At 39.8% G+C, this 23,010-nt stretch overlaps 1 protein-coding gene across 1 annotated transcript in view; it reads left to right on the forward strand.

Annotated features, from left to right (window-relative positions):
- The window catches only part of EFCAB3 (EF-hand calcium binding domain 3), a 354,012-nt gene that overhangs the window by 126,612 nt on the left and 204,390 nt on the right, over positions 1-23,010 (forward strand). Inside the window, exons 61-75 of the mRNA XM_084748227.1 lie at positions 2,899-3,003; positions 5,621-5,674; positions 6,316-6,420; positions 6,927-6,980; positions 7,968-8,072; positions 9,835-9,888; positions 10,363-10,467; positions 12,035-12,088; positions 12,746-12,850; positions 15,003-15,056; positions 15,893-15,997; positions 16,978-17,031; positions 18,863-18,967; positions 19,874-19,927; positions 21,189-21,293. Of these exons, the coding sequence (XP_084604353.1) occupies positions 2,899-3,003; positions 5,621-5,674; positions 6,316-6,420; positions 6,927-6,980; positions 7,968-8,072; positions 9,835-9,888; positions 10,363-10,467; positions 12,035-12,088; positions 12,746-12,850; positions 15,003-15,056; positions 15,893-15,997; positions 16,978-17,031; positions 18,863-18,967; positions 19,874-19,927; positions 21,189-21,293 (1,218 nt within the window). The remainder of the gene's footprint in view (positions 1-2,898; positions 3,004-5,620; positions 5,675-6,315; positions 6,421-6,926; positions 6,981-7,967; positions 8,073-9,834; positions 9,889-10,362; positions 10,468-12,034; positions 12,089-12,745; positions 12,851-15,002; positions 15,057-15,892; positions 15,998-16,977; positions 17,032-18,862; positions 18,968-19,873; positions 19,928-21,188; positions 21,294-23,010) is intronic.

Here is a 23,010-nt window from a genome sequence, read left to right on the forward strand (position 1 = left end):
TCTAGCTTAAGATCTTTTCCTCCTCCCTCCCTTTTTAGTTTTGTGACCCCCACACACATATACAAACCTACCTACACATGCACACACACACACACACACACACACACACACACACACACACACAATCACACACAACATGAAAATAGCAAAAAAGCAAGGTAAAACTAAATGCAGAGAAGAAGGAAGGAAGAAACATTGGTGGAGACAGTTGGGAAAAAAGAAAGAAGCTAGAAACGAAAAAGAAAAAAATCTAAATTTAAAAAATAAAGTACATAAACTTAACTACATGAATATTTGAAGAATAACAAAAAGCATATCAAAACGCAATAAAGTAAGAACCTGCTTATGTAGTAACAAAAAGAGTGAGGAGTCGTTCCGGGGATGAGGGGGGGGGGGGAGGAAGTGAACAGTACCAAAAAACCAAACCAAACCAAACCAAGACATTAGACAGGAAATGCTCAAGCACCTTCCCCTGTGCCTCAGGAGACCAACATCCAGTCCGCAAGAAAAGGAGAGAGAAGTTAAACCTGAAGGCTCCATTTCCCCCAGGGCTTATGCGCTTGCCAAGTCTACACTGAACAAGTGTCTGCCATCCACCAGAGCGGTCTTCACCACTGTAGTCTTTGTTTCTTTGTGTATTGGGAACCCCTGCTTGGCCACACTTAGCCTTGCGTTCTGTAGATTGGCTGGGTTCTCTCACCCTCCTGAGACTCCCAAGATGAAAGAAAGCTAGTGCTTTAACTGGGAATCCTGGAAGCCATCACAGCACTGAGGCTGGTACTAGGTAGAGAACCTGTCTTCATGCGTTCAAATCCTCCTGAGTGTTAATGTCCTTCCAACAGGGGTCCCACTGGGTATGGGCATCCAGCCTGCTCCTGAATGTCAGAGTTCTGAGCAGCAAGCAACAGATAAAGTGTTCCAGAGTTTCATCTCCCTCTGCCCTCAAAGCTCTCAAACTCTAGCCTCATCGTCAGTTGATAAGATCTGCTCATGGCCAAACACAAAGTGCCTTGCTCTTCCACCATGTCTCTGAGTGTCCCTTGAGCTTTGTTGCAGGGGCTGAGTTGTAGATACCTCCACTGGGCTGAGCATCACAGCACTTACTAGTTTCCGTACCTCTTGTGTCTTTCTGTAATGGTCGCTGATGCAAAGAGAAGCTTGCTTGACAAAGGCTAACAGCTATGCTTTTCTCTGTGTTTACAAGGGTATGTTTAGAACACAGTAAGGAATTATACTGGTCTCTCTTCCCTCTAAGACACATGCCTCACTAGTCCAAGCAGCTGGATAGTTTTCTAGCACTAGGCATATTTCTTTCTATTTATTGGGCCTGATGTCTAATTAGACAACTGTTGGTTACTACTAAGATAGAAGCATCACTATTCTATCTAGATATATAAATAAGTCAAAATACAAGAATCAAAAGAGCAAATGACCTGATTTTTTTAAAAAATGGGTATGGATCTGAACAGAGAGTTTTCAATAGAAGAAATGCAAGAAGCCATGAAGTACTCTAAAAGTGTTCATCATCCTTAGCAATTAGGCAAATGCAAGTTAAAACAACGTAGAGATTTCCTCTCACCATAGTCAGATGCCTAAGATCAACAAAACAGCTAACAAGACCGATGAGTGTGGGTGAAAGGGGCCGCGCTCACTACTGGTGGGAATGCCGACTGGTACAGCCACTCTGGAAATCAGTATGGAGAATCCTGAAACACCACACCTGAAAATAAGAAACTTTTTTTCCTAGTTTTGATACATTGGCTATTTTAAAAACAGATGAAGATGAGTATGTAAAATATAGAGCACACAAATCAGCAAGAACAAATTAGAACCAAGTGTTAAACTGGTCAAATACAGTGGTAGAAATTTGATCAGCCGGTATTATTTTAAAAAAAAAACACTTTATAGCCAGGCATGGTGGTGCACATCTATAATCCCAGCACTCAGGAGGCAGAGACAGGTGGATCGTTGTGAATTTGAGGCCAGCCTGGTCTATGAAGCAAGTCTAGGCTACCAAGGCTACACAAAGAAACCCTATCTTGAAAAATGAAACCAAAACCAAAACAAAACAAAACACTTTATGTCACCAGCAACTGTGAAAACCTAGGTAAAGCAGCAAACTATCACACACGTGTCCGGTTCTGAATACGCATAAAAATCAAACTGTGCCCGGTCTGTGATAGCAAACCCTGGAAACTCTATGTATCTCTAGAATGTGAACTGACTCATCACTTTTAAGAGTACTAGGTAAAGCTACAGAAAGTTAAATATATGCCTAATTTTCTCCAGCTGTTCCACCAAAGTGTGTGTGTGTGTGTGTGTGTGTGTGTGTGTGTGTGTGTGTGTGTGTTGGGAAGAGAGGGGGAAGCTTGTTTATTGGCCATTTGGGCTCACATACAGGGTTATTGCAATCAATTCTGTTTCCTATAACAAAAAAAACTTGGAAACAACCTAAAGCTGATTGGGTGACATAGATGCCAATCATATCGCCATGAAGATTTTGTACACCTGTAATGTTTTTTAATTTGGCAAAAATATCAGAAGAATGCTTCGAAATTCTTAGGTTAACTTACTCTGAGGTACTCTGAGGAAAGGACCATATGCCCTTTTCTGGACTGGAAGCAAGAATTAATCCTCCTGTTGCCCACATGTATGTGACTTTCACTTTCTCATTTCTGTAAGGATGTATAGTGTAACCTTTGGAAATTAGTTATATCATCAACTGATCCCCGTACCCTAGGAGGGTTTCAGGGCAAAGTTCCTGTTCATCTTGGTGGTCTTTGTACAATTAGCCATACTGCAATGGGCTTTAAACTGACACACCATGACAGTAATTTGTAGCTTGTGCGTATTTTGAGGTTATCCAATTTATTTTTATATTCCTCTCTTTTTCCTAAGGTGGGACCGTGGGCGTTGCTAACATAGACCCAATTTTGCAAAACATGGGGATGAAACTCTCAAAAATGGAGAAAGAAGATTTGATAGAGAAATTGACTGTTGATGGTGAGCGTGTAAATCCTACTGAGTGCACTAGACACACATGAGAAGAACGTGCGCATCTGTGCAGTGAACTCTGAGAAAAGAGTTTTTCCATTAAGAAGAGGGCATTTATAAAAACAGCCTTTGAACTCAGAGTAAAATAAAGTGGTAGTCTTTCTTATTATTTTATTAACATATGCCAGTGACTCCTTTAATTTTAGATCCAAGGGAAAGCTAAAGGAGTGAATAGAACTGTTACCAGGACTAAAAATAAATAAAACCTGGGACAGAGGGGAGGACATCCTACTGGGACTCTAGATGAGAGAAGCATGGGAGAATAGCAAAGTAGAAGGATCCAGAGGGTCCTAGAAACCTACAAGTAGAACATTATGAAAGGCAGATTTGGGCCCAGGGGTCCCGCTCAAACTAAGGCACCAGCCAAGGACAATACAGGCGGTAAACTTTAAACCCCTACCCAGATCTAGCCAATGGACAGAACACTCTCCACAGTAGAGTGGAGAGTGGGATATGACTTTCACACGAACTCTGGTGCCTTGTATTTGACCATGTCCCCTGGAGAGGGAGACCTGGTGGCACTCAGAGGAAGGACAGCAGGTTACGAAGAAGAGACTTGATACCCTATGAACATATACAGGAGGAGGTAATCCCCCTCAGGAACAGTCATAGGGGAGGGGAATAAGGGGAAAATGGGAGGGAGGGAAGAATGGGAGGATACAAGGGATGGGATAACCATTGAGATGTAACAAGAATAAATTAATAAAAATAAATAAATAAATAAATATAAAATAAATTTGAATGAATGAATGAATGAATGAATGAATAAATAAATAAATAAATAAATAATCATCAAAAACTGGGGAAAGAAGCCTAAGAAAGTCAGGAGGGAAGTTAAGGCTGGAAATAGAAAATAGTAGCTCAAAACGGCCTTCCGACATTTAAGATATATTATTCGGAATGCTTCCTTATTATACAGCTGTGGAATGCCCCACTCCCAGCCCAAACCTCGTGATCCTTTGGCCATATTGTCAATCACCCTCTTTAACAACTTGGAGCAAATCCTGAAACACAGTTAAAGCTGAACTGATGTTGAAATGCAATAGTTCAAAGAAGTTGATTAACAAATAAATTTAAAAAGCTGTTTATGAAAAAGCACAGTTTGTAATACTCAGTGCATGTGCAGTGTCAAGAATTGTAACAGAAGAAATAGGGTAGCCTGGTGGCTTCAGACCAATGCGTGTGAGGCTCGAGGTGATGAAAGGGTTCCTAGATCGTGGTCATGGTTGCCCGGCTCTGCACACTAAAAACTCACAACTGCTTAAGTATAATTCACATACCATAAAATCCAGCTGTGTAATATGTGAATTACCTGCAGATCAGTCTTTCAAAAATTAATGATAGCCTGTTTACCTTTTAGTTAAAGAAGAAGACAAGGAACAAATGTTCTAAGAGATTTAGTGGCAATTGATATTTTCTTCTGGTCACTCTCAGTTGTCAATGGGATGCTAAGTAAATTCCCAGATTATTAGGGACATGTTTGAGTTAACAGTCTTAATTATCAGTTTCTCAATTACATGAAACATGTGTTTAAATGTTTTTATTTGCAATTAGGAAAACAGAAAATTATATTTTTTGGCAAACAACAGAGACCACTTCTTAGTCATTTCTTATGCAGTGAAGGAAGAAACTTCTGAGATTTTAATTTGCCTTAAGTTTCTGAGCAAATTCTAGCTGTGCAACATGCTCCCATTACAATTATTTTAAAATTGGTTTTTCAAGTAAATATTGAGTTTCTCCTGTGTAAAGTTTATTTATTTTAAAGATTTATTTATTTATTTAGTATGTACAGTGTCCTGGCTGCATACATGCCTGCACTCCAGAAGAGGGCACCAGATCTCATTACAGATGGTTGTGAGTCACCATGTGCTTGCTGGGAATTGAACTCAGGACCTCTGGAAGAGCAGTTAGTGCTCTTCACCTTTGAGCTATCTCTCTAGCCCTGTGTAAAGTTTATTAATCATTAAAGTGATTATTTACTTCTGCTTGACAAAAGAATAAGAAACTGGAGACATAAAATACCAACTCAATGCATAAGATATACTTTTAAAATACAAATTGAAACATTATTATTTTAGCACATTCAATTTGTAAATCCTGGTGCTTGTCTTGATGTGAACAGTGTTGACAGAATAAAGAGTTTTCTGAGGCATAGACGTATCAATGAGCTACTATGGGAGAAGGTATCTAATACTGTAACTCACCCCTGACTGTTGCAAGTAAAATTTCCCATCCCATAATAGATCATGCTCTGGTGATCATGATACAAGGTTTCTAGTTCACAAGATGGAAAAACATAGAATAAAATTACAGAGTCTATAAATACTATCTCCATTTCATACTCTAGTGTTATATGCATATCTATATTAGATATATATTTTTTTCTTTTGTGTTTTTTGTTTTTTCCAAGACATGGTTTCTCTGTGTATCCTGGCAGTCCTGGAACTCGATCTGTAGACCAGGCTAGCCTTGAACTCAAAGATCCACCTGCCTCTGCCTCCTGAGTGCTGGCAAATTTAAGAGGTGCCTCACCACAGCCTGGCTTTTATATATGTTTTCTTAACAGGTGATGAGAAGGTTGAATTGAGAAACTTACTAAGTTCATTGAAAGCTTATACTGGTGAGTATTCAATTGATGTGTGTTGATGTTAAAAATAATTTCTCAAGGTATCCAATTGGCATATTTTGCTTTATGTGTGTTTTGACTAATAGATGCTCTAAAATTTTATTTGGGCTCTATCTTAGATTTAATAATAAAATTTAAGTGTTTTATTTTTGAAAAGAAATTTGAAGGAGCTACTTTTCATAAATCAATAATATCATCCACTTTACCAGAATTCAAATAACCCTCGTCTTGATGGACATAGTAAATATCAAGCTAAAAACATGTTTTTTTGGGATCCACATCTCAGTGCCACTGGGAAGACAATAATCGATAATTAAGAATCTCTCTATTGGTTTCTCCTTCCAGAATTACAAACATCCCATTCTAATTTGCTAAGGACTCTTTTTTTTTCCCCAAAAGCACTGGTCAGCTGTTTTAGCCACCCACAAATATCACTAAGAGAGCATCCAGTTTCTAAAATTAAAAGACAATACTTCTGCCTGTGGGTTCCCCATAATTCTTTGTAATTGAAGGTGATTTTTTTTTCCAATTTACTACTTGAGGTTGACGAGATAGAGCACATGAGAGTTTTAAGACGGGACATGATTAGATTGTTCTCCAAATGGCCAGATACTAATGTTACTGTTTTTCAAAAGGGGAAAAGGTTGACGCCAGCGATCTGCGAACAGTTCTGAGAGACATGGGGGTTGAGCTCAGTGAAGGAGAAGAAGAGAAGCTCTGGCAAGCCCTCCCCAAGGACGGTGAGCCACACAAGCGCCTATCAGGGGACTGGGTTCCTGGGGGGTGCTGCTTGCTCTTCTAAACTCGTCCCTTCAATTATTCCTTCTCCAAAGTGCAGAAAGCGAATAGGAAAATTTACATCCTCTGCCACAGAGTTTTAATCCAAGAGTCACCAAGCTAGTCAATACGTCAGAATTGATGCAATTGCTGCAGTGTGACCCCCTCAGGGTACTAAGCGCCAAGTACAGGAGGGAAAGGAGAGCCGAGGAGAGCACAGGCAGGAGACGAGGCAGGGGGAGCGCGAGAGCTTCTGCATATCTCCCCATCGGTTTCCTCACTATATATATATATATTTGTCACTAAGAAAATGTACTTTTTAGAAATTATTTTTATTTCATAGGATGTTAGGGAAGATTTCTCTAAAAAAAACTTCAAACTCTTAGTTACCGGAACTAGCCAGCTGCTCAGTAACTGTGTAACTTTCTTTCCCTTGGGAGATAAATTTCACTTTTTTTTCCCCTTGTAGACGCTAGAATGGTGTCTCAGAAGAGAATGTTGGAGGAAGTGAAGTCTATGAAAGGTTTGTCAGAAGTGTGATTGGCAGAAGAATCTGCTAGAAAGTCAACGCATGTCTCTATATTTAGATTTCTCCTTTCCTACGCTCAGTACTTTGGTATAATCATCCATATTATATCATTATAAGATGTCCATTCTTGAACATTTTTTTTGTTGAACTCTCCAATAATGATTTAAAAATCTAATTACACACAGAGTGGAACATAAAAATATTACCCATTTCTCTGTGAATTCACCAGTAGCATTTTGGAAGGATTGCTAACTTATTTCACATATCAAATTTTCTTTCATTATTTTTATACTATATCATTTTTCCTAAAGCCAATTAACAAATAAGGAATGAAGCAGAAAGCCTGGGTTGTAGCTAAGCTGCTTCCTCACTCCTTTCCTTGCATCATTCATCAACACAATAGATTACAGAGAACAGGGAGGAAAGGGAAAACACTCTCAGGTTTTGCCTCTTAGTGTGTGGCTAGAGAAGTGTCTTTCAGGTCGCAGCCAGCCCAACAGTTCAGCCTCCTGGGGTAATGCCAGTTAGCAAGGCTCCTTGCAGGATTTTGTGATAATAAATGTATTGTCAGTGACATTCAGGTGGAGAAATTGGGTATAATTTTATTTTATTCATCTTAAACTGAACCAACGAAGCAAAGTTGACTATCAGGAACTAGAGCTGTCACTCTCGTGTGCTGCTGTGACCCTGTTTTAGAGGAAGGCTCGCCCAGTGTTCTCCTTCTGTGCCCCGTGAAGACAACTCTATCCTTGCTATGATCTTACCTTATTGGACAGGTACTTATCAAAGCTGTATAACTTGAAGCACATTGTTTCCATTGTAAACGCTCTGCTGTATTAAAGCCAATATGCTGAGCTAAATTTCAGTGAGTAGCTGCTAATACAAATAGATCATATGTTTATACTTTTGGTGGCCTGAGTATTGGATGTTTTGGAACCATTACGTATTTCCTTCATTATTCTTTTTTGTTCCTTTCCCAAGGAGGGATGGTTAAAGTCAGTAACCTCGACAGCATTCTGGGAGGCCTGGGCATTGAACTCACAGATAAAGAACACGAGCGTCTGACAGAAAACCTACCACTTACAGGTGAGTGCGTGCATCGCAGTGGATTTTAGAGATTGGCATTGTGGTCTTGTGAGCAGGAGTAAATACCAGATAGTGATATTTTATGGATAAAAAGTCATTTTTCAATGGTAAGGGAGAAACAAGTCCCTATTTAAGAGCATTGTGTATTAGGGCTTTTAAAAGAAAATTTCAGCCGGCTGTGGTGGCACACACCTTTAATCCCAGCACTCAGGAGGCAGAGGCAGGCAGACTACTGGGAGTTCAAGGCCAGCCTGGTCTACAAAGCAAGTCCAGGACACCCAAGACTACACAGAGAAACCCTGTCTCGAAAAACCAAGAATAAACCAGGCGTGGTGGCACACACCTTTAATCCCAACACTCGGGAGGTAGAGACACACAGATCACTAGGAGTTTGAGACCAGCCTGGTCTACAAAGAAAGTCCAGGACACCCAAGACTACACAGAGAAGCCCTGACTCGAAAAACCAAATATAAAAAATAAAAAACAAAGTAAAAGAAAAATTCAACAGAGTTTGAACATTAAAACCTGGGCCACTCCTCAAAACCAGACATTCAGAGGATTCAGAGAGCCAGCCACTTCAGCAGTGTGAGCAGCAGACAGGTTTTTTTTTTTTTCCTGAAATGAAGTCATACTAAGTAGCCCAGGCTGGCCTTGAACTTACCATTGTCCTGCCTCAGCCTCTTCAGGCCAGAGATAGCCATGTGGGGCACTTAATTTACCCGCTTAGCTCTAGTGAGGCAACTGCCTTGTTTTGGTATGATCTCTGTGACTAATGGCTCGAAGCTGTAAACAATTGGGTTAACTTGTATTTTCTTTAGATTTTTTTTTTCTTCCCAAATCTGTCAGTGAAATGGAATACCTTTAAGTTACAGTTTACTTGTGTAAGGATTCTGAGTTCAGAAACAATCATGGAGTAATGGCAACCTATTTATTTTATTTTAACAAGAGTAAACTTTGTTTTTACTTTAAAACAACTAAAATAAAAAAGTGTCACCTTTAAATACAGTAGAGGTGTTCTATCTCGTACAGGATATAGTAGATGAAGACAGGGAGAGAATGAAATGCTTGATAAATGAATAAAAATCAACAGACTAAATAGAGAGGAAACAAACTAAGTTGCAGCTTCTGATGGGAAAGAGTAGAGATTCATTAATAATTGCCTAAACTCTATGTGCACCCTGTGATTTCGAGGCAACCGGTATAAGTATAGGGGAAAAAAATCACCTGACTATAAATAAATCTAACTAGTACAAGTTAATTAGGGCCATGTCCTCATAACCTTCTTTAAGATAGCTTTGTTCCGATGCAACAAGCCCAAAACTGTGCAGCTGTTTTGATCCTGATTGACAAGCCGTGTGTGTGTGTGCGTGCGTGCGTGTGATTGCGTGAGAGAGAGAGAGAGAGAGAGAGAGAGAGAGAGAGAGAGAGAGAGAGAGAAAGAGAGAGAGAGAGAGAGAGAGAGAGAGAGAAAGAGAGAGAGAAGATGGTGAAAACTTTACTGACAACATAAATGCTGGAAAGATTATGGGGTTTGCACCAGAAATATGAGTATTCAGAGACCCATCCAACCTCATTAGCCTATTATTTTAATATTTCTGTGAACATAAAAAATACAAAATGCTTTTTTGTCAATACTCCACCAAAGATAGAATATATTCTTGTCCTTATTGTACATGGAGTTTTGATTGATTCAGATTAAGTTGAGATAGGCTTCAATTCTTAATGTTTAATGTCTTGTGCTAAGTATGGCTTTTTCTTGTAGCTGATGGAAAGATTCATCTTGGCAAGGTGCTAGAAACAGTCGAAGCTATTACAGGTTAGTTTCTACAGACCATTTTCCTACTCTGCTCCTTTTTCCTGTGTTGATGAACTACCTGCAACTGTTGTGTAGCATTATTTCAATACAAATTCCTGATAAAGTCTTTTGCCTCTGGTATATTTACTATGATAAGAGTTATCATTGACTTTAAAACATCTAAATTAGTACAGAAAATCATAAACAGATTTTCATAAAGATAACATTTTTCATAAAGATAACACAGTAGGATTCTGATAAATGAATGCAACTTTTTACCCATAATATACTAATCTACCTGTTGTAAACTGCATCTTTATGACTATTATTACATTCAGTGAAAATTATATTCCTGTTCCAAGTCATGAGACTTATGTGCGCTTGGAACGCTTGTGTGAGTCATACAGCTATTGTAACTGAGGAGGCCTCAGCACGTGTTTGGGGGTAGGAGAGCTTTCTTGGCACTAACATATGCTTGTTTCTATGATGTTGAAGGGGGAGACGTTGATATTCGTGATATGACAAATGTCCTAAAGGAAATGGGAATAACTCTCACAAACAAGGAATGCAAAGCCCTCCTAGAACAGCTGCCCGTCACTGGTAAGTGTTGTAAAATACGAACGGAGTCTTGGGTGTAATGTACATTCTTATTGCTTCTGAGAATGTATATAAAATCATTCTAAAATGCATCAAAAATACTTTCAAATTTTAATTCAGATGGATTATTTCATGATGTAATTATAGGCAAATAGACAGGTATACAGATAGATAGATGGTAGGTAAGCAGAGAGAGACAGAGACAGAGACAGAGACCCAGAGAGGGAGTTGTTAACATAATAACATGAAACACTTGAGGAAATAAAATTGCATAAGAAGACTGACAGTGAAGGAAGAGAGAAATAACTTTTAAAATGTGAAAGGTTGGGAGGGGCCTGGAGCAGTGGCCCAGTGGGTAGGAGCAGTACTACTCCTGTACAGGCCGTGGCTTTGGTTCCTAACACACACAAGGCATCTCATAACCACACATTAGGGAATCCAGTGCTCTCCTCACATCTCCCAGGACATCAGGTACACATGCATACGTTCAGGCAAAATACTCACACACATAAAATAAAATAAAAATAAATAAAGTTTGAGACTGGAGAGATGATTCAGCGGTTAAGAGCACTGGCTGCTCTTCCAGGGAACTGCCCACATGGCAACTTATGACCATCGGTGACTCCAGCTCCAGGGTATCTGACATTCTCTTCTGCATTTGGTTCACAAGCATGCATAATGGCAAGATATCCAAACACATAAAATAACTTTTTGAAAATTAAAAAATGTATTTTTAAAAGACTCAACTAAAAAAAAAGCATCATATACAAGTGTCCACAGTATGAAAACTCCTAGAGAATAAATTTAATAATTTTAAGGTCATAAATAATCCAATTTCATCTTAAAAATAATTATATCAATATGCTGGAGAAATATGTAAAACGCTTGCCGTGTGTGGTGATTTGAAAGAAAATGGCCTCATAAGCTCATATTTGAATACTTGGTCCCTACTAAGTGGAACTTTTGGGGAAGGATTGGGGGTTTGGCTTTATTTTAGGGAGTGTCTCTGGGAGTGAACTTGGAGATTTCAAAAACCCATGCCATTGCCAGTTATCCCTCTCTACCTGATGGTTGTATCTCAAGGTATGAGCTCTCAGCTACTGCTTCGGCGCCATGCTCCTTCCCATGATGGCCATGGGCTCTAGCCCTCTAAAATAATGAACTCCAAAGTAAATTATTTCTTTTATAACTTACCTTGGTCATAGTGTTTTATCCCAGCAATAGAAAAGTGACGCGATAGTGTTTTAGCATGAGAACCTGAGTTCAAATCCCTAGCACTCACATAAAAAGCAGGGCAGGGCACGGCAGGGCAGGGCAGCATGTGCTAAAACTTTAACACCATGGGAAGAGCAGGGATAGCGACGGGCAGATCCCAGACCTCACTGGCTAGCCAGTGGCACTTGCCACCACGTGTAATGAACTGGGTTCCTTCCCTAGGACCCACATGGTGGAAGGGAACAACATCTCCCCACAAGTCACTAATTTCTCTTACCTTAAATTATTACTTTTGCTGCCTTAGTGACTCTCCACATGGCTCGTTTGTGTATGACCTGATTTATTTTTCTTGTAGCCAATGAAAAAGTCTACAAGAACAGGCTAATGGATGATTTGAAGTCTCGTAATTGTAAGTAAAGCACATAATAAAAAACAGAGGTGACCCATTATCTTGCCTACATTTTAATCTTCCCTTATAAATGTTTGTTGCCAAAGAATCTTTACATTAGAGTGTTTGTTTTTATTTATTTTTATTTGGTTCCTATTTGTTGAAAAAGAAAGTTGTATAAGAAAACGAAGCAAAGGGGAAATTATCCAGACAGTTTGGGTAGGAGTTGAGATAATCGTATACTTTTACAAAGCAAACAAAACACAACTACTTATTAGTGAAAAGATGAAATTTTTTTACTAGTACAAATCAAAGTGATGGTTCAGCCCACTTGAAAATGAACAGCAGGGCTAGTCCTGTAGCTCAATGGCAAAGCTCTTGGATGGTATGAGCAGAGTCTGAGTTCAATCCCTACTTCCAGAAAGAGAGAAAAGAAAGGAAAACATTGACTTTGAGTTCCCTTTGACAGAGTTTAATTGGTGAGATTTTATGCTGCTCCACGGGAGGCTCTGTAAGCACAGCGCCAGGGTCACACTGAGGACATAGATTCCACTGTAAGCTCATCATTGATCTTTTTGTTGCCCAAACAATTTTTTTAAAACTGGAAACCTTAATTAAAATGAAAAGCTTTGGAGTTAGAATCTGTCAGATTTTACTAATTCCTCTCTATTTTCCTAGATGGGATGATCAATGTCAATAAAATCAATTCCATTTTGAAAAATATGGGGTACAAGCTAACTGATAACGAACTTAAGGATCTGACGTCTAACATGCCTACTGACGGTGAGCATTTGAGACATGTCTAAGTCAATAAGACAATTCGGAATTTGTGTGCATGTATCAGTTAGTCAACCCCTAAAGTTCATCAGGCATAACTGGAATTTCTTTTAAATATGAAAAGAAGTGATGACCTCATTTTTTTTGTCATTCATGATAAAGTTTTTATCATTTGTGTGGTAAACAGTGTACCTAGGTATTCTACCAGGATGGTAAAAGCTAGAGGAAAGAAAAAAACAACTAGAAGGCGTCAGAGAGTGACAGTACAATTAAAATATTAAAATTAAATTGCATAGAAATTGACAATGAGAAGGAATGAATGCTAAAGGGAAGAGGGATGTAAGCGCCCAGCCATCCACTGAAATGCTCATTTCCACAAGTTCTAACCCCACTTAGCCCAGACATATGCCACCCTCCGAGACAACAAAACAAGGAGTGGGAGAGATAGGTTGAGCACACATTCCTTTTGCCATGAAGCCATGGCAAACCCTGGGAGCTGGCACAGGGCAAACACAGCAGAGGGTTCACGTCAGCCTTGCTGGCACATCACTCCACTCCGAGCTGCTCCCCCTGCTCTAAGCAGTGTATTCTTGGGCTCAGCTGCCTCTGCTTGGGACAGTGATAGCAGTTGAGTGCATCAAATCACAGAGTAATTCCATCACAAAAGAGCAAAGCAGGAGAAAGTTAACCACAGGAAAAACTCCTGGCTAAAAGCCCTCTCCATGCTGACTGGTTAAAACTGGCTTCTCTTGACTTCTGAATTGCTCTGCTTCTGAACCTCATCGAACTTCACAAATTCAGCTCTACTGCACTTAACTCTACTCCTATCTCTACTGCACCGCCTTCTCTGCTGAACTCTCCACTGTACTCTGCCGTATTGTCTTCTCTATGCTCTCCCTACTGTGCCCCCGACTCCCCTGTACTGCTCTTAAGTAGCTTACCCTTCTGTCTGCTCTCATGAAAGTTAGATATATCCTAGCTCCGACTCATTCTGTCAAATCTTTCTTTGACTTATCACTTTGTCTGCCCTTCATTAAATGTCACTTTTAAACATGGTTCTTCCTTCTACAAACTAACTTTACCTCTATTTTTTAGGTATTAAAGTTGTGTCTATATTCTAGCTGGGTCACACAGACCTAGAAGGTCTTTAGATATGATCAGAGCAGCCATGTTGCGGGATTAAAACTCCTCTACATCTTCCCCCTTTCTATTTAAGCTAAAAAAATCAGACACAGCTTAACTATTACAACAGAAACAATTATCAATCCCATAAACTTATGTATTGTCATTATGTGCTTATGAAGATCTGTGGATGCGATGATCCTTATCGCTTAATCGCAGTCTTGACCATCTGTTCTTCAGAAGGTGTCTGTTTCAGCATCGAGGTTTTCAGTATGTCGATCTGATTACTGCTGATGTGCTATTTATGAAACCTTTTCAAATGTTTCTTGGAGCTTTAAGATTCCTCTTATGTGACTCCCATGGAATGAGCTGTTGTCCTTTTATTGATGACTAGCAATAATTCTCTCACGTTCCGTCTCCCTCTCCCCTCCTGCCCTCCCTCTCTTCCTCTGCCTTTCTCTATCTCTTCCCCCTCATGGCCAGTCTCTAATATTACTCTGACTACATTAATCTTGACACCTACTCGGGGAAATACTTTAAACACCTTGTGACAGAGGTGTCACTTTTATTGGCCAGATGTTAATTGATCAGTAAGTATCCTCCCACTCAGAAACACCTCACAGTTATCACTTATGTTTCAGAAGAGTTAGTAAATCTGCCCAGAAAAAAATGGGTAAATACTGATTGAGGACCTATGACATGAGCAAATGGCTAGTAAACTCCAAAATGAAACATCACTAAGTAGTACAAAACATATCAAAATTCTGTTTTAGTGATCTGATCTAAATAAAAGTTATGTAGCATAAATGCCTCTGAGTCTTACTCCTTGAATGTGGAAGGTTCGAGTTCTGTAGAAGAACTAAATGGCAGCCACATTGCTGAAACTGTTAAATTTTTAGCATTTTGTTTCTTTATTCTGACTCATTCTCCCAGAGAAGGAAAAGCTACAGAAGTATTGGACATATTGCTAAAACATTTTCCCCTTCCTATTTTCAAGTCACATGATACATTTCTTTACTTGAATTTTTCCCTATAGTACATGGAAGAGTCGCAATGAAAAACTTGTTAAAGGGATTAAACTTATTTTCAGGTGAGTGGGAGCTCGTTTGGTAACTAAGCCCTCAGACTTCATGCCATAGTATAGTCTAGTCCTGATCTGTTTTGTTTTAATTTTTAATTTTTTGGTAAAATGTGTGGTTTTTATCCTTTTGCCCCTTTGTTGGTTAAATGTAGAGAACATTAACCCTGTGGACTTTCTAGGGCATTTATTCTGGCAGGATTATTTATTAAAGCATTATTAATAAACACCCAAACCAGACTATATCAAGTAACAACCATAAAACACTTTGCTACTATCTATGTCAAGGGCAAATAATACAATTTTTAGAAAATATTTTTTATTAATTTATTCACATTACATCTAAATTGTTATCCCATCCCTTGTGTCCTCCCATTCTTCTCTCCCTCCCATTTTCCCCTTATTCCCCTCCCCTATGACTGTGACTGATAGGGACTTCCTCCCCCTGTATATGCTCATAGGGCATCAAATCTCTTCTTGGTAGCCTGCTATCCTTTCTCTGAGTGCCACCAGGCCTCCCCATCCAGTGGATGTGGTCAAATATGGGGCACCAGAGTTCAAATAATACAATTTATTTAAAAAAAAAAAAACCATAAAGAAAGACAATATACAGTGTTTTCTGGTAAGATGCATAAATGAACTGACTCAGATATTCTAATTAGAAATCATTCAGATAAAACGTGTTCCTCTCTCCTTTGACTCACTCCCAGATCCTAAAATACATCCCAGCATTCTACATAAGCAAGTCCGATTTAAAAATATATATATATCCTTCTCTAACATTACCTTGCTTCTTGAAATAATTATTCTATAATACTTAAGATGCTGGTATTTCACATTTTCCGAAGGACCAAAGGTTGATATGCGGCTGCTTCCTGATATGATGAACAAAATGGGCCTTGAGCTGACAGACAGAGAGCGGGTGAAGCTGATCAGTGAGCTGCCTACGGACGGTGAGCTGCGGGGTGGGCCCTCAGCGAGACCAGACCGCGCGAGGGTTTCTTCTCAGCGAGACCAGACCGCGCGAGGGTTTCTTCTCAGCGAGACCAGACCGCGCGAGGGTTTCTTCTCAGCGAGACCAGACCGCGCGAGGGTTTCTTCTCAGCGAGACCAGACCGTGCAAGGGTTTCTTCTCAGCGAGACCAGACCGCGCGAGGGTTTCTTCTTTAATACACTGTATTTTAAACATTTGTATAAGCAAATTTTTGTTGTGCGTGAAAGACCCTCTCACTCTCAACTCAGGACGTTAGAGCACAAGTAGGCCTTGTACTGTCAACCCATCTAGCCTGGGGCAGCACTGGTCTAAGAAGAAAAATAAAAGGAAACTTTTTTAAAAAAATAATATTTCTGATATAGGAAATTTTTAGAACTGGATGAAAAAGCATCAGCATATTTGAGCCTATTAAAATGGACTCGGGTGCAGACAGCTATTTTGCTAAGAGTTTGTGAGCTGCAGGCGGTTGAAGGCCAGTGAGGGTGGGAGAGCTGGTTTTCTCGAAAGGCAAAGCCTGTTGATAGATTACCCATGTGCAAGTGGTCAGCCCGATTGGCACATATGTGGCAACACTGATTGGACTCAGTAAGATATATACAAAACTATCTATGACAATAATAACTGTAGAGGAAAAAGGACATAAACTTAAGAAAAGGACACAGAACAATGTTCAAAAGAGGTGGATGTGATTTTAAAAAACATTGTATTCATGCGTGGAATTCTAAAATACAGAAATAAAAATTATCACAGGTGTCAAGAATTACACACTCAGTCAGACTGATGACTCTCATTTCTAAATTAGTCAGGTTTTATTGGGGCATAAAAACATATTCATTCAACAAATAGTAAAAATTCTTCCTGAAAGTAAGACATATGTGTTACTGAGTGTGTCTGTACAGGCCACGTTTTGCTTGACGTTAAATATGTTTTTTATTACAGACTCTGGGAAGATCTATAAGAATAGATTGTTGAGTGGGATAAAGTCTTTCCCAGGTGAGTGACACGCAGTTGGAGAATTGATGCTTAGGTTGTGAGTTATACCATAGTTTCTGAATTTATTTTCTTATTTTTTGTTTTTTGAGTCCGGGTTTCGCTGTGTAGCCTTGGCTGTCCTGGGCCCACTTTATAGATCAGGCTGGCCTCAAGTTCACAGAAATCCTCCCTGAGTGTAGGAATTACAGGTGTGCGCCACTGTGCCCAGATTTACCTTCTTTATCATAAATATTACTTTACCTCTACAATGACTTGTTTTTAATCTTTGTGAAAGGTCTCATAATCTCTTATATTTTTTTTCAAAACAAACTGCCAAATTGTCATTTGAATTCTATGTAGATATATAAAATATGACATCAGTGGCACAAATTATTCTAGGATTAGCTAGAGGGGTGCAGGTGACCCCAAGATAATCACACCAACTGTCAGAAATACCAAGCGTTACTTTCCTCTTAAAAGAACTGTGTGTGTGTGTGTGTGTGCGTGTGTGTGCGTGCACGTGTGCATGCTGTACACGAGGAGGTCAGAGAACAGCTTGTGGGAATTGGTTCTCTCCTTCCACCACGTGGGTCCTAAGGGTTGAACTCAGGTCATGAGACCTTGTGGCGGGTGCCGTTAGCTGACAAGCCTGGTGGAGTAAAGCCTATTGTTTCATTGGGGTTTCTATATCCGGAACATAATTTTAATGACACCCAGCTGAAACAAACTGTAGTCTAATACATAAGGTTATAGGTTGAAGGGGGTTTTCTGCCCCTTCAAGTGTCCCAGTAAATGGCTTCGGAAAAGAGGAAGAATTTGGGGGCGGGGCGTGATTAAAGAGCTAGAAGCTCTACATTTGACACCTGTTGAGAGGATGTAGGAAGGGTACTTCTCCAGCTATAGGAAGGGTGCTTCCTGGTGGTCCTTGGCATCTTTGGAAGAAGTTGGCCAGGATATTTCTTGAAGAATTCAGTGTGACAGTTGGTGATGCTTCACACTTTATAATTTGAAAATGTTATCACTAAGTAAATTGAACGAAGCACTGGGGGCTGGAGAGATGGCTCAGCGGTTAAGAGCACTGGCTGCTCTCCCAGAGGACCCGGCTTCAGTTCTCAGCACCCACATGGCAGCTCACAACTGTCCAGGTCTAGGGGATCCAATGGTCTCAATACAGGAATACATGTAAGTAAAACACAATGTTCATATTTTTTTTAAGTGAAGCGTTGATTGTCGGGAGCCCCACTGCACACTCCCCGCTTGTCGGGAGCCCCACTGCGCACTCCCCTGGCGGCGTCGGCCCCATGCTGACATCTAGCTGCTTTCATCCTTGGGTCCTTGATTTACAAATTTAATTCATTTTTCTTCTCCATACACTGAGAGCCCCAAATCACGTTCAGCGTCAGGACGCTATACTCAGGTCCTCTATAACAGCATCTTGTCAAGCAGTTTACAGAGACAGGTGCATATTTTTAAACCAATACAAGGGGTTTTGGGGGCGGTATTTTTAAAAAATAATCTCTATTCAAAAGCTATCTTCAATCATGGATAAGTAGGTCTGTAGACATTTCAGAGTAGCCGCGAAGGCGAGTTCTGCTTGTTTCCACGTCCCTCTGCTGTGCGCCCCATTAAATTGCCTTCAGGAATAGCTCCATAAACCACTCCCTGGGTTTTACCAATGTCAAGTCAGTTAATACAGGGCTCTAAAGGTTCACTCACAGCCCAGTGCGGTATCGGCATCTAGAAATGCATTGTATTCTCTGTACTTTGCATTTTAGTAGGGTGAAGCTGTCATTCTGATATGGTTCTGACATCTCTCGGTCTAATACAGTTCTTCTTTATATCTTGTTCTAAGGAGGAAAAGTTAAGAAGAATAAAATAAACACTGTCCTGGAAAACATAGGAATGAAACTCACGGAAAAGGAGCTTCAACGGCTACAGGAAGCCCTACCAGATAACGGTGAACTTTACAATCAACAGCTCTGCCTTCTGTAGAGCATCGTTTGCAAACTAGCTTAGTGAGCTCTTAGACCTTTTGTACGTTGATGGGTTTTTCTTAGGTTTGTTCTTTTAATTTTCAAGCCCAAGTTTCTGTTTTGGATTAGATTATTTAAAGTTATTAAGTCTATTACAGTCTAAAGTAAAAGGAAAGAAGAGGCAGTCAGACACATGGACCATCAATTAGATGTTCAAAACATCCAGCCGAAACCAACTGAGGAAGCCCCATCAGGCAGTCCTCTGGAGGTCCCACAATAAAGAGAGTTTCAGGGAAGGGGCACAACTCCTCTAGTGAGGCTCCCACGTAAAAGAACATATGGGCAGAAAGTAACAGCATCAAACCAGGGCTCACACACCTCCAGCAGATATGGACTGCCTTCAAGATGCCTCAGTGGAGTTGGTCTGGTTTGGCCTTGCAAGGGCCTGGTGCACAGCATGGTGTTTAGCACTTACATGGCTCAGAGGCCTGGTGCACAGCACGGTGTGTAGCGTTTACATGGCTCATCTTTTGTCATCCTATTGGAATCTTCATGCTTTTTGTAAGCTGTGAAAACCTAATTTTTCTAAAAATACTTGTCTATGATTTGGCATTTTAGTCCATGTATTCTTCATAGCTAGTGTTTTAATTAGAGAACAATAATAACTAGAAAACCACACAAACCAAATTATTATAATGTTAACATCCTTCTAGGTAAGAAATGGAAACAGCCTGCCTTTTCCTAATATGCCATGACTTCTTAAGAGCTGGTCATTAAAATTAAAAGATGATTTTCAAGACAGAATAGGGAGAATTTGCTTAAGTCAAGTAAATCGTATTTGCATATTTTTCTCTTTAACAATGTTTGTGCCCTAATATTTACTCTTATAGATGACTGGAAAGTTAATTTCCGTGACTTGATGAATGAAGTGAAGAAAGTCACAGGTGAGACATGGTTGTCTACAAATCCAAGGCTGTCATTCTTACCCTTAAACAGTAACTAACCCAACGGCCCTGCTCTTCTCGTCTATGCTTGCTTACACCTAATCACAGTCATAATTTGAAATATATATATTTAAGGATAATTCTCCTGGTTTTTGTTAATAGTAAGATTTGGTCCTCTATATTAAATTTTTAATTAACGTAATTGTAGTACTCTGTGCCTTGAAAAATACGAAATTATAAATTATGAGTAGTGTTTAGTAAAAATCTAAACTTCATAATTTGAATAACAAAGCCATTGAATGTCTGATTATAAAATTACCTTAATCAGTTGTCCAAATATAAGATGAACTCTTCAATAAATAAAGGCTTTCCTGAATGCTATGCTTGATATCTGTTTGAAACCACCTGACTTACTAGGACAAAGGGAGGAAACTCACCTCTTTCTAGCTGCATTAGAAGCACCTACGTGGGGCCTGCACTTTTGTTCCCTTATCAGGAGGTGATAACACTGAATAGTCACAGTTGTTCATTCTTTTTTTTTTTTTTCATTTTAGTTATTTTTAATGATTTGCTGTTTTCATTTTATGCACGTGGATGTTTTCCTGCATGTGTGTCTGTGTGGGGCGTTAGGTCCCCTGGAACTAGAAGTGCAAGCAGCTGTGAGCTGCCGTGTGGTTGCCGGGAATGGAACCCAAGTCCTCTGGAAGAGCAGCCAGTGCTCTAACCACTGAGCCATCTCTCCAGCTCCCTCGTTTTATTGTTTTAAGCAGGGTCTCCTGTATAGCACAGGCTGGCCTCAAACTGCATAGACCATGCTAGGACTGAACTTTTGATCTCTTGGCTCTACCTACTGCATGATGGAATTAGAGGCATGAGCCATTGCACCTGACACAAAAATTTTCTTTTCTTTCTTTTTTCTTTCTTTCTTTCTTTCTTTCTTTCTTTCTTTCTTTCTTTCTTCTCTCTCTCTCTCTCTCTCTTTCTCTCTCTCCCTCTCTCTCTCTTTTTATATTTTTTAAATTTTATTTTCATACGCATGGGTGTTTTGTCTGCATATATATCTGTGCATCACATGCATACCTGGTACCCAGGGTGATCAGGAAAAAAAGCATCAAATCCTCTGTAACAAGAGTTACCTGTGGGTGCTGGCATCAAACCCAGGTCCTCCGTAAGGGCAGCCAGTGCCCACAAATAATTATTTTAAAATACTGTCTAGTCTCAGAGTAACATATGAATGTTACCTTTTCTTCTTCTTTTTAAGGAAATGAAGAAAATATCCAAGATGTGAAAGAGATTCTAGAAGGCATGGGAGTAGAGCTCACGAAGCAGGAATATGCAGAGCTGATGAAAAATCTCCCTGTTGACGGTAAGCACCTAAGCAGCAGTTGTCATCAGGGACGCTTCGGCCCAGGTACACCGTGTAAGCCAGCCCAACTGGGCCGTTTCTTCACTTCCATAGGCAAAGACAATGCTTTTCTATAGGGAGAAAAAGCTCCCCGTGGTGAGGAGGAATAGCTCTCACTTGACTCACCACTGATTCGTCGAGTTGCCCTTCTGAGAAGGGAAAGACAGAAACTGGCTTTTAAAATGCTTCTAGGCGGGTTGGAGAGATGGCTTGGTGGTAAGGAGCGTTTGCTGTGCTCGCAGAGGGGTCAATTCCTAGCACCCACGTGGTAGTTCACAGCCATTTATAAACCCATCCCAGGGGATCTGATAGCCTCTTCTGGCCTCTGCTGACCACACATAGTACACAGACATGCACGCAGGCAAAACACTCATATACATAAATGAATAAATGTGTACATTTTTTAGTGGATAGCTTTCTAAAGTACTGAGTATATATATACTTCCTGTTATAATAACCAGCTCTCCTTCGACTCAGTATTGGCACTGTTATCTTATAAGTACCTTGTCCTATATTTTTTGTTGTAATTGAGAAGGGCCTATGTTTCCATATTTGTTTGTTTGGTTGGTTGGTTGGTTTGGTTGGTTTGGGGTTTTTCTTTTTTGGTGTTGTTGTTTTTTTGTTTTTGTTGTTGTTGTTTTCTTTTTGGAGACATGGCTACCCTAGACCCACTTTGTAGACCAGGCTGGCTTCTAACTCACAGAGATCCACCTGCCTCTGCCTGCCTGAGAGCTGCGATTACAGGTGTGTGCCAGCATGCTGACATGTTTCCATGATTTTATTCATGGTTTTCTACTGCTAGTTTAATAGACAAAACATCACATGTGTTTAATGTACACATTTCCCTCATATTACCATTGCCATCCATGGCCAAGGTACTGAACACATTACTTCTAGAACTTTCCCTATGTTCCTCTGAAACATTGTTATTATATGTAAGTGTGCACATTTCCCCTTCCACTGTGTGTTTCCTGAAGATTGAACGCAGGTCACAATCTTGATAGCAGGCGCTTTGCCCTCTGAGTCACATAGCTAAGCCTTCCTCATTTTTTTCATTGTCTTTACAATTTTAAAGAGGCAAAGAAATAGATTCTAGGGCAGAAGCATCCTTGGAGAATGTACCTACATCTTGGTTGGAATCCTAACCATGCTTGTAAAGGATGGTTGAGTCCAGAATATTTAGCAAATTCGTAACTACTCCAGAAGCCTTTCTCCTTTCACGTCCCAGGGCCTCATATTACTGAGTATCTGCTAATGTATGATCTTAGACAATATTATCTTCATGAATATTTTCACATACTTATAAACAGTTGTTTCATCCTTTGCAAAGTGCCCATCTTGTGATTTTTGTCTTGTATTCTGCCAGTTGGCATCTATTTCCTTCTTTGTGAAAGTTCCTTGTATTCCATGCCAGGAGGCAAGCAAATGGTTTCTGCAAAAAGCCAGATGGCAAATGTTCTCACTACACTGCCTCTACCAAAACTGCTCCACTCTCTTGTTGTAAGCCAAAATTATCCATGGTTAATAGATTTTTTTAAATTGGTATAGCTGTGCACCAGTAAAGCTTTATTTATAAAGCAGGAGTAGTAAAGTTGGCTGTCTTTGCTTTCCTGTTTTAAATACTAAATTTTTGTTTATATTTTTTAAAATAGTCCTTGATGTTGACATGGCTTTATAG

This window comes from Acomys minous, assembly GCF_964271855.1.
Source record: "Acomys minous genome assembly, chromosome: 12".
NCBI lineage: Eukaryota > Metazoa > Chordata > Mammalia > Rodentia > Muridae > Acomys > Acomys minous.